The sequence below is a fragment of the Mustela nigripes genome, chromosome 3 (genome assembly GCF_022355385.1).
Source record: "Mustela nigripes isolate SB6536 chromosome 3, MUSNIG.SB6536, whole genome shotgun sequence".
Taxonomy (NCBI): domain Eukaryota; kingdom Metazoa; phylum Chordata; class Mammalia; order Carnivora; family Mustelidae; genus Mustela; species Mustela nigripes.
In genome coordinates this window covers 190831946-190844305 of record NC_081559.1, presented here as the reverse complement: position 1 = coordinate 190844305, position 12360 = coordinate 190831946, and the positions used below count along the sequence as shown (strand labels likewise).

General features: G+C 49.4%; 1 protein-coding gene across 3 annotated transcripts in view; it reads right to left on the bottom strand.

Moving 5' to 3' along the window:
* The window catches only part of KHDRBS3 (KH RNA binding domain containing, signal transduction associated 3), a 186559-nt gene extending 174470 nt beyond the window's left edge, over positions 1 to 12089 (bottom strand). For 2 of the 3 annotated variants that reach the window (XR_009403285.1, XM_059395208.1), the window contains exon 1: positions 11931 to 12089. Coding sequence is in view for 2 of the 3 variants with exons in the window: in XM_059395208.1 (XP_059251191.1) it covers positions 11931 to 12018 (88 nt within the window). In the remaining variant the exon portion in view is untranslated. Of the gene's footprint in view, positions 1 to 10880; positions 10961 to 11930 lie in introns of those variants that run through there. The other variant, XM_059395209.1, reaches the window with a different exon arrangement.
* Positions 12090 to 12360: the final 271 nt, after the last annotated feature.

Below are 12360 nucleotides of genomic sequence, written 5' to 3'. Positions count from 1 at the left end.
CACCCCCCGGCTCTGTCTTGAGAGATGTCTTCAGGAAGAAAAAGGTAAGCAATTTACCATGGCAAGATAAAACACTCCCAGGAGCTCTATGAAATTATTTTTCTTACTTTGCATATTGTGCATACTATTTTTTGAATATTTTATTTATTTTTTTGACAGAGATCACAAGTAGGCAGAGAGGCAGGTGAGAGGGGGAAGCAGGCTCCCCACTGAGCAGACAGAGAGCCCAATGAGGGGCTCGATCCCAGGACCCTGGAATCATGACCTGAGCTGAAGACAGAGGCTCTAACCCACTGAGCTACCCAGGCAACCCCATACTATGTTTTTAAGACTCACATCTTGCAAATTAAATCCCCAACAAGTCAACATGTCATAAGAAACAGACATCCAAAATATCCATCTAAGAGGAATGAGTGGTCTGCAACAGAAACAATGAATGACTGATTAATCCCCTCATCCCAAGGGCACAACCATGTGTGTGGATGACACTGGAAAAGAGAGGCAAGGCCTGGTCCCTGCTCTCCCGTAGCTGAGCGCAGGGAAGGGCAGGCAGACTACGGCACACGGCCTGTTTCTCCGAAGTGTCGTCAGGACACAACCGGTTCTATACCATCTCCAGCTGGTTTTCTGCTGCGGCAGTGAGCTGAGCAGAATGCACAGCCTACAGACGATCCCCTCCTGGCCTCTTACAGGAATCTGCCGGTCTCCACGCAGCTTCCTGCGCAGCTGGTGGCCACCCCCCACAGACACACACCCACCTCCTGCTGTCCAGTCAAAGGGCCCAGAAGCAATGACACCCCAGCAGCCCCGACCCACATGGTGAACAACCATCCCACATGAGAAACTGGGTAACTTGGGAGAAATGGCTGATTTTAGAGCCACAGCAACGACAAGATGTGCCTGGAACAAAATGCTATTAGGAAGTTAAAAAAAAAAGAAAAAAAAATACTCAGAAGACGCACAGGGCGCTCCTGTCAGTAGGACCAGGAGCTAGAACACGGGGCTCCCCAACGAACAAATCTGGGGCAACTTGTCAGTTTATACTGTGACAGTCAAGGATTAAAACCAGTTGAGTCAAGAACTTACACGGATCGATGACACCTGGAGGGAGGGAGGAGGGAGAGAAACCTTGAACATGTCCCCCCAGCACAGCATCGAGCAGCCACTGCAGATGCAGTGAGTGAACACGAAGACCACCACCTCACGGCCGGCACAGTAAGAACTCGGCCGAGAAACACCAGCGGATGCTGAAGTCTGTGACGAAGAGTTTATCATGAGGAACAGGGTACTGACATAGTCTCAAAGCAGCTCTCCGCTGAAGCACAAATGCCCTCCGCAAGGAAAACGGCATCTTTGCAGGAGAGACAACAGCAGCACCTGAACCATGTAGCAAACGGAACCTCACGGGGAACAGGGCGTGACAGTGACACGGTGCGCCTCCCCATCTGAGCATGGAGGACACGCCACACCTCCGCGGCGTGCCAGCTCAAAGCGCATACACGTGAAACCAGCATTAAGGAAACAGACAACCCGAACCCAGGGCCAGTCTACCCAAACACCTGCTGTGTGTAGCCATCAAACGTGCACCCCACCAACGGTGAAGGAAGACAGGAACTCTTCCAGATGAAGCCGCTGAAGACCCCTGACAGCCAAAGGCTCGGCAGGATCCTCACCCGCATCCGCACCCGCTGAAGAGAAATGGGAGCGGAGGGCAAGACAGGCACGTGCACAGGAGACGAGACAGTCGTAGGAAGCGGCCACTAACTCCCTAAATCTGACCCTGCGCTCTAGGCTGCAGTTCCATAAGAGAAGGTCCTTATTCTCAGAAAACACACACCAGGGTACTTGTGTTTGTCGGGGCCCGGGGAGGTGACACAGGCACTTCACCTCCCCAGTGTCAGGAACATACGCAGATACACGGAGAGGCCAGCAGGCCAGCGTGGGAAAATGTGAACGACCAGTGAACTCAAATAAATGGGCATACGGAGTCTCAGCACTTAAAGTCGTTCCCAAACGAAAGCTTTTAATGCCAGGAATAAGCCCTAAAGGTCTTAACATCGGGACGGGGAAGGGACGAGGACAGAGCAGCACAGACCTGCGGCACACAGGGATGTGGAGGATCACAGAGGAGGGCGTGGCGGGACGGGACACAGCAATTATCTGGGGGAGTCGGGAAAGGTCCGTGTCCCTGCCCAAGACCTCCTCTCGCCTGTGGGGAGCTGCGTCCAGCTGCGTCCTCCCCGAGCAGCACCCCTCCCGGCCCTGGGTCCGCTCCGCAGGCTCGGAGCCCCGGAACGCCCCCACCTGCTCCCGCCACGGCACTCACTCACTCACAATCGTTCCCTCGGCTCGTGCAGCTCCCTGTCTGCTCTCTGGATCCCAGATTCCGGATACAAACTGTGAAATGAAGATGCTGATGATCACGACGACGATGACGAAGGCGGCGGCCGCCCATGACCCTGCGCCACTACACATCCCCCACGACTGCACAGCTCCCCCCGCAGCCCGTGTAAACTGCTCCAACACTCCAACTGGCTTCCCGGTTTTCTTCTTTAAATGACCATTTTACAGTCACGGAAAACTGAGCTGAGCAGGGTGCATGTACCCAAGGTCACTGCACGAAGGGGCAGAGCTGAGATGGGAACTCCACACTGGGTGACTGAAAACCAGCCCTCACCTCTCCGACCTACCGAACCATCCGCACCTCATCCCGTATTTCTAGTTCGCCGTGGTCTGCCCTTGTGGGGCAAACAAAACGTAAGAGGGATTTCTCTAAGAACTCTGCTCCGTTCATGTTTGCCGGCACACCCAAACCCACAGCAAGAAGTGGAGGAGGCGCAAGGTGGGAGGAGAAAGACAGCACGAAAAAAACTGCCAGCTTGGGGCGCCTGGGGGGCTCAGTGGGTTAAGCCGCTGCCTTCAGCTCAGGTCATGATCCCACAGTCCTGGGATCGAGTCCCGCTTCGGGCTCCTTGCTCAGTGGAGAGCCTGTTTCTCTCTCTGCCTCTGCCTGCCACTTTGCTTGCTTGTGCTCACTCTCTCTGACAAATAAGTAAATAAAATCTAAAAAACAAAACACCAGCAGATAACGTACTCACTGGTAGATAACCAGGAGCTGAGGTAGGAAATTCAGATATAAAAGATACATGAGGAAGGTGTGTAGTGAACTCATATTAGGACAAATATGTGCTGTACGTTAAAATCTTAAACAAAGCAAGCACCACATCGTCGTCATTCTGCCCTAGTGAGGCACTAGGCAGGCACCCCTGCCTGCGCAGATGAGGAGACGCGGGCGCCGGGAAATGACTGGCCCAGAACACACGGCTACAGTGAGCGCCGCGGGTACTTCACAAACACTAGTTGAATAAAATGAAAGAAACCTCAGCAAACATTTTGGAAGGCTTATGGACTCTATCCAGTATTCAGCTCTGCTAAAATCACTAAATATGTAATCGTGGTTTTGTCCAAAATTTCTCCCAGGTTTTGGACCTGGTATTGATCAAGGCCCTGACCCCAGGAGGAAGCAGGAATTCCTGCGGCAGCTGACAAAGCTTTTGTGACAAGTGTTTGCTTCCTCGCACAAATCAAAGACTTTGACTCCTATGCTCCAATGCAAACAACAGGACTGTAATTTTCCGCACAAAATGAATGAATTTGTGGCCAGCAGCCATCCACCGGACGAGCCCAGGTGCCCCACTTACCCTGGATACAGTTTCAGCTCAAACACTTTGGGAACGTTTTTCCTCTAGGGACGGCAAGCCCCCCACCGTGACCCCGCACAGGCCAGCTACCCCGTAACCTGCGCGGACCCATCTGCAGGGCGAGAACCCACCAGCCTCGCGGGCGGCCGGGATGAATGAACCGAGCGACTGGCGAGCAGCGCCTGGGACACCTGAAGCCCTCGAGAGGGTGCCTTCAGGTCGGAAGTCATGCTTCTCTGCCACTACTGAGGGGAGCTCCTGGGTCTCTCCTGCAATCAGAAACGTGAAGGACTGATGCAGGAAAATCCAAAGCAACACAGGCTGCGGACAAGCCCGCGCGGGCTCCGAGAAGCTCCAGGGCGCCGGGAGGGCAACCAGCTGTGCGCTGCGCCATCTAGTGGCGCGGGAGCAGAGCACCAGCGGCGACCAAGGGAGGCCGCGGGCAAACCTCCCCTGCTCCGCTCGCTCCGCTCTCTTCCCCCGCGGAGCTCACACGACAGTGACGCCCCCAGAAGACGGCTGCCAGAAAGGGCGCTCTCACATCGTCGTGCTCTTTACCACACCGACGAAGAACATCAGCGATACGCCAGGAGCACCTTTTCAAGTCCTTGAAATAGCAGCAGGGGCTGATTGGTGAAAAATTATGGAAATGCTGAAAATGATGGAAATGTACAGCTTACCAGTTCAGAGCAAGAGATCTCGTGCTTGTGGAGAGGAGCTGCTGAGTGTCCACCTATGTTTTAAGAGGGGCGGTCACAAAGCTGTTTATGGATGCTCGGGGGCAACCTGAAACTCCAGGGGCTCCCGCACCTTGAGCTGCACAGGGACAGTCAACCAGCAACGCTAACAGTCCAGCCACCACTAAGGAGGCTTCCCCAGAATGAGTCTGTCCTTCAGTATTTCCTGCGCTGGAAAACTAAACTCATCCCAACACAAAAAATCACCCTGAAAACTGAAACTACAGGATTAAGTTATTACAGGTTATGCGTCTGGAAAGTGGTGCCAGGACACATATCGGTCTCAGGCCATCGTGTAAAAAGAGCAGGTAACGTTTACCAAGCACCTGTCATGTGTTAGACACCGACTCGCATCATGCCTGAAGCAACAGCCCAACAAAGGAGTGTACGGGCTCCGGTGTTAAAGATGGGAAACCAAGGCTCCCAGATATAAGTAATGTGCATAGGCTCTGACTACAAAGTCTTCGCCTCCCGTAATCCCAGGGCCACCTCTGGAGCAGCTCTTCCCTTATTAAGTAATGCTAGTTCCCATGTAAATGCCACCCGCCACACCTTCCACTCTGCCACTGTCACAAAGCTCCTGCCCCCTTTGGTCAGGCCACCGTGTGCCCCTCCGCACAGCACGCAGTCAGCCCTCCCCACACACCACCAGGCTGATACTGGACAATGACTCTGCCGAGCTGCAGGGCAGAGAACTTCCCCTGGAAGTCCAAGGTGAAACTCCAGCCGGAGGGGGAGCTTCCGGCTCTGCTGGTGCTCACAGGTGAGCTGTCCGTTGTCTGGGAGGCGGCAGATAAGGACTTGAATCCTGGTTTACCACTTCGCTGTCTGACCTTCGGCAAATAATTTGTCCTTCATGCCCTTACTTTTCTCACGTGTAAAATAAGGTAAAACGATTTACTCCTTTAACAGTGTGAGAACAATTAAGCACAATAACACACATAGAGCATCTAACCCAGGAAAAGTTCTTGATAAATGGTGACTATTACTATTAGCAATTATGGGGCAAAGATAGTCAAACATCCTCCCCACCAGCCTACTGGCGTCAGAGAGGGAAAGCCATTGTCTGTGAGAATATGTTCTTTTATGTTCTTGGCACTCTTTTCCCTCCATTTTTTGAGCCTATTTTTAGAAAATGGAGAATTTCTAAACATACAATAAACTGACTAAAAATCCCTGATACCATCCTTTCAACCAAATGTTTCTGTGATAAATATTAAAATATAAAAAGCTTTGTGCCTCTGAGAGGTTCCATCAAGACAAAGAGCCATTGTCTTAGTGACTTTCCACAGCGACCGGTTTCCTATTTTCCCCCTGACCGCTGAAATACTCATGATTAAGAATCCTTACCTTGAATGCTTACTGAAGACTGAGAAGTGCTGCTGGAGAATGTAGGGAAAAAGTGAACTTGTCTTTTTGTAAAACACATTTTAGGGAGACCTCTTTTTTTTTTTTTTAAAGATTTTATTTATTTATTTGACAGAGAGAAATCACAAGTAGGCAGAGAGAGAGGGGGAAGCAGGCTCTCTGCTGAGCAGAGAGCCCGATGCGGGACTCGATCCCAGGACTCTGAGATCATGACCTGAGCCGAAGGCAGCAGCTTAACCCACTGAGCCACCCAGGCGCCCCAGGGAGACCTCTTTTAAAAACTCATCATCAGCAGTGGAAATTCCTAACTGGCTTCTACTATAATCAAACTTGTTTGTAAAAACAACATCCACTTCCATCCGTGCATCTATTTTTCTTCAAGCATCCTATCAGAACACCGCAGACTCCAAATTTCAGCCTGGTTTTTGAAAGTTGTGCACCTTGACTGGGCAAGCTGCTTTACATTTTTGAGACTCAGATGAGTCATTTGGAAAAAAACAAAAGAGGCAGGCAGGGGACGGAAACCACCTACCTTGCAAGATTTTTGTGAGGATTAGAGATAATGCATAGGAAGCACCTGGCACAAAGAGGCCCTCAATTTGGCAGCTTTTATCATAATCATTATCCCCAATGCTAAGGAACACTTCTATTTTTTGGTAAAAAATATAAACCAGTCTATCTTCACTCAGTGGGAATGATGACAACAAGCAAAAGGGTCTTGTACTATCCGATCCGCTGTGGGCATTCAGTCTGCAATCCCGGTTGCTCCCCTGGTTTGGGGTGTCTGTCTGACCTCTGAGTTTGAGGATTAACTCCTTTGGGCAAGAAGGCTTCAGCCATATAACGAGGGCTGCACATTTCCAGGCTTTGTCTGTCATTAGGAATTTAGGGAAGGAGAGCTAATTGTATTAGAGCATATTGGCTTAATAAATTCCTTAAGAAGAAGAAAAGTAAATAAAAGTCTAATGGCAAGCAGACCCGCTAACATCTCCTCACGTCTCCTGGGGAAGAGCCCCACAGTCCCACCACATGCAAAGAGCACGGGGCCTCCTGCTGCTGGTCCCACGCTGCATCCCACTGAGAGCCTTTCACTGGGTCTGTGCCCAGGTCAGATGCCCTCCCATGACAACACTCCGAGTCTTCCGCCTCTGTGAAAACTGCAACACAACACTGAAAGAAGGCAGGAGTGGAGAGATCTCAGAGCTCCATGAGGTGCTCAAGACCAAGCCATGGAAGCCCAGGCCAGCCACCCAGAAGCTGACGCTCTCCCACGGAAGACACGTCCTAATAACATGGCGCAAGGTCGACCACACCAGAGATGTAAGCACCAGCTGCTCTGGGAAGAAATGGGCCATCTAAATCCATTCGGGGGGAAGAATATGATCACAGGAGATCCCTTACAGCACAAATTCCAAGGGAAGCTATAAAAAGGGATGGCATGTAACCTGGCTTCCAATCACAGCCCAGCCACGAAGGGACCCTCTCCCTCTGTGGGCCAGTGTGGTTCAGGAAAGAACAAAGCTTGTTCCTTCACTGGGACATTTTGCAATGTCCTGGGTAACTCACTTTAGTTGTTGGAGTCTCAATTTCTACAACTGAAAACCTGGGCTAGTAACCTCTACACTTCTGAGCGGTTACAGTATTCACATTACAGACATGACCCAGCACAGAGAAAAACCTCAAATACATCCCTAGGCTGACTGAGTTAAACCATCTAGTCACTCGGCACTTCAAAAGGACAGCTGAAGGATAGTTGAAGACTTTCCTTAAGAAAGGAGAGGACATCTCCACGTTGGACACTCACTCTCGGATTCACACACGTGGGCACACTCCTGTCTCAGGAGCAGAGTCTCCCTTGTTCCTCCCTCGGCCCCTCCACGCTCGGCCCAGGCCCTGGCCTGGCAGCTTCTCCAGCAACACGTCACTAATGCCCAGATACCGAAACACTATCACACGCCAACCCCTGGATCACTTCATAGCACGCGCCACAAAACTCAGAAACAGCATCCCCTCCATTTTCTAACAAAAAAAAAATGATTAAAAACTCTGAAAACCCTAAGAAAAACAATTGAAAACTAAATAAACCACAGCCTCTTTTGGATGAAACAGAGAATCACACACTACATCTAAATATAATTCTGCAATTTCCATTCTCCTTCGTCTCTTTACTCCACACACCTGACAATAGTCAAGCAAATCACAAACATTTTCCAAAAGGGGTCACCAAAAAGGAAACATTAGCCATCAGGTTTTGTTGAACAAAGAGACATGGCACATCAGGCTAGTAACGATCCTCCCCTTACACACTTTTGCCCCCACACACATCCTGAATAACGCGAAGAGTACTGATTCTAGAGAAACTGATGTAAGATGAAAAATTATTTTGAAATACCAACAGATAACTTTATCAATCTGGACACAAACGACCAGCTTAATCTTGAATCCTCTGCTGCACTTCCCCTGTAACCAACCACTAAATATAACTTGGCAGTGAATCAGCCACCAATCCATATATTATATCAGATAATTAAAAATACGGGGTTATGTAATCTTATTTAATGGTTACTTGGCTTGGATTGAAAACCATCCAAAGGAGTACCAGAGAGCTGGATTAAATTATAATGCATAAGACATTACTAAAGACGTTTTTTTTGAAAGAGTCAGCACATCCCCTCCTAGCAAATACAATACAAAACATGGGACGCTACTTTCATCTCCAATTAACCTCCTTGGCAAGAACCAGCAATGTCAATTCTCTACAGGCATGGAAGTGGGGGAAGGGGGGTGATACCAAAACCTATCTCCTTTGATTCAGTTTTAACATCAAGTAAACATTAACCATTACATTTGGTAGAAAAATAAAAGTACTGAGTATTTAGGGGGGTGGGGGAAGGGAAGCAGTTAGCCTGAGAAAATAAAAAGAAAGTCAGCAACTAATGCCCATCATGAAACACAAGCCTGGAAAATGTATAAGAGCTAGACTATATTAGCTTGGGAGCACACATCCTGATGTCATCTCAGCTCAAGTTCTTACTTAAAGATTAGTAGAAAAAAAAAATAATTCAGCTAGGAGATTGATCAATGTTTACAACTACTGATTTAAAAAAAAAATGGCAACATCTCATTTATAAACTGTTTCATTATCATAATGTGTTGATTACAAAAGTAATAAACTGGTCACAGGAGGGCTTTAATGCAAAAGTGCCTCTTGGCCGGAGCATTAAAATCCTGTAGGATAAATCTGCTAGCAATGTCTGTTTTTTTAAAAAGACCACTAGATAAGTACACAATGAAACTTTTTTAGAAAATCAAGATAAGTCAACCAGAAGCAAGCATATTAATGACATTGATTTCTGCAGGGTTTTAAATAAGTATGTGTGAAGTAGTTTATTCTGTCTTTGCAGGAAGACCTAAGTAGCAGAACAATGGCTTTAAGAGACAGAAGACCTGAGTTCAAATTATATCTCCGTTGCCCACAAGCTTGCATAACTGGGTTCCTCAGGTGCCTCCCCAGAAAAATGGAGATACCAGTGTCGACCTCACCACGGTGCAAGCGTGAGACAGGAACTAGACATCATGTACCCTGAAGAGACTTGGAAACTTGAACACACTCCATGCAAACATGAGGTATCGCGTTCACTGCTGACCATCGTCACTGCACAAGTTACTGTCAGAACACTAACACCAGTATAGAGATTCAGAATAAACTCTGAAAAAAATAGTTTCTTTTCAAGGCAAAGAGTAAAAAATATTGTTAAATGAGAATAAAAATACTTTTCTGTAGCCAATAACAAGATGCTTATCAGATTCAAAATCAAAGTTTTCTAATAACCATTCAGATTCAGATTTAAGATACTATTTAGAAATGCACTATGACTTACATAATTAAGCATGATTAATATTTTAAATGATAGGGCTTTGCTTTCTGGATATCAGCTTATGAGTTAAGGGGAAAACATGCTTGTCTGAAGTAATCTAAGCAGTAACAAGAGCATCTCATAACACCTTTTCCTTCTTTCACATAACTGTTCAATGTGAAAAAATGTACTTCTTACCCAAATTACACTTTTTATGGAAAAAGTAAGGTAATCAGATTCAGCATCTAAAAAAATACTAAATGGCAACATTGTCCAATATCTGTTTCAAGTAACTAGAGACCATCAACACTAGTAGAAACAGAAACCGAAATAATTTTGAATGCATTAGCAACACAGTACTATAACAACATGGCACAGAGAAAAAAAAATTCTAACTTTCAAAATAACTCATTACACTTTTGTTAAGCTGTTTCCTTAACTGAGTGTAACATAACTTTGTCAACTTCTTTATTTAAAAAAAAAAAAATGCACTGGATTTCACAATCTAGAATATTTCTAAAGCCATTGATCTCACACAACATACAAAGAAATTTCTTTCATAGAAATGACGTCCCAGCAGGCAACAAAAGATATATGTAAATCATAAAAAGCAAGGAGTAGAAACCTAAGTGCAGAACCGTTCAGAAGAGCATGGGAATAAAGCTGAAAATTCTTTCTCTCTAATTTAAGAATCTAAGCCCATTACTTTTTCACAAGCCCACCTTATTAAAGAAATAAAAATACGTCTGCAAATGTAATAAAATGGGAAAGCTCTGAAAACCAATTTCTATTCAACAATTCAAACGGCATGCATGTTTAAATTCTTGGAGACACTGAGTCTCTCCCCTACCACCACCAGTCGACAACACACCCTACTCCGAAGAACTGGTTGAAATAGGCAAATGCTGGAGATTGCTGTTTTAAAATATAGACATCTATATACAAATAGAATATGTCTGCCTCATCCTTCACTTCCAACAATAAAAGAACCAGGGACAGCATTAAGATCAGCAGACCCGATTTAACTTGGGGACCACAAACTGCCACTTCACGGAGTGATTCATGCAAAGGGTAACAGATCTGACCAGATACTATTTCTGCCATCACCCAGAGAAAAAAGAACACCAGTGGCCCCCAAACCCATCTTTATCCAAAACATGGATTAACAGATACAGAAGGAATTGAGGACTGTGCCTGGGAAGGCAGGCTTAATTTACCTTCCATCCCAGATTACTCAAGAAGCTGGAGGAAGAACAAGCCAGGAAATACCGCCCTAGGTAGTAGGCACGTCTCCATATGTCCCTGTATCCCGGTGCCCTGTACTTCCCAGGGCTGTTCACACCCTGAACTGGCTGAGCAGTGCTGAAAGGCAGAGGCAGCAAAAGACTCCTTGCCCACTCTTCCCCACCCCTAGCCAGCCCCCAGCGAGGGTGACCCACCCAGAGCTTCCCAAAGAGAAGACAGGCAAGCCAAGAAGGGCGCAATTGCGTGGGCCTCTTCTCCCCTACCAACCCCTCCAAGGCCAGCTTGCAATCCTTGGCTGGAGCTGCCCCCACCCCCTCCCAGGAAGGCGGACCACGCTGCCAGGGTGGCTATAGCCTCGGCATGGGAGAAAAAGACGGGTAGGAGAGGAACTGGGCTCTGCCACTAAGACCGCCAGGTCCCTCTCCTCTGAAATGCGCAGGGTCTGACCCCAAACCTCCCCTAAGGTCCTCAAACTTCACTAACAATCCAAGCACCTGTTCCCTTCACCTCGTGTGCATTTCATCCCCTCGCATCCTTCCATTTTGCTCCAGCTCTTTCTTCAGTTCCCGGGACAAACCAAACACACGAGGATCCTCGAGTCCCTCACAAACTACCCTCCGATAAGATCATTTAACCCCCACCCCGCCACAGCCCCCAGATGTTCAACGTCCCCTACCCTTAAGTTTCCCTCGGGTATCTTCGAGTCCCCAAAGATCTTCAAGTCTCAGCCGAACGCCCCAACCTTCTGCCCCCTCCAAGCCTCCCAAAGGCACATCTCCCTCCCCCCCCACCCCCGGTATCCCACGTTCTCCCAGGTCCCCACCCAAATGCCCCCAGATTACTACCTGGGTCCCCTCCCGCCTCCCCAGGTCTGTTTCTAGCCAACCCCACAGGTTCGCCTACCCAGAGCCCGGCATTTCTACCCGCTCCGGACCCTCCCCAGTCTCCGCGCCCCCGGCCACCACTCCCCCGGCCCCAACGGCCGAGGGCGACAGTTAACGGCCGGCCAGCTGCGCCCTCACCTTGGTTCACCAGCCGCAGAGCGTGCGTGAAGGAGGGGTCCAGGGAGTCCTTCTCCGCCATCAGCTCCGGCAGGTACTTCTCCTCCATGCTCGCTGGCCGCCGGGCCCGGGACGCCGACGCGCGGCAGGCGAGCAGCGGCGGCCCCGCAACCCCCGACCCCGCCCGCGCCCCAGCGGCGCGCAACCCGGGCCAGGCGCCGCGGCCGGGGCGCGGCGGAGCCAAGCCCGGAGGTCGGCCCGGCGGAGGCGGCACGGGGCGAGTGTCGGCCGCGCGGCTCCGGTCCCCGGGGGTGGCCGCCGACTGCCCCGGGCTGGCGGCCGCTGTTCCGGGACGCGGCCCCCGCAGCTCCGCGGCGGGTCGAGCAGGAGCGGGCGCGGGCCGGCGCGCTCAGGAGGACCCTCGGGCCGGGCCGGCGGCGAGCTCGGCGAG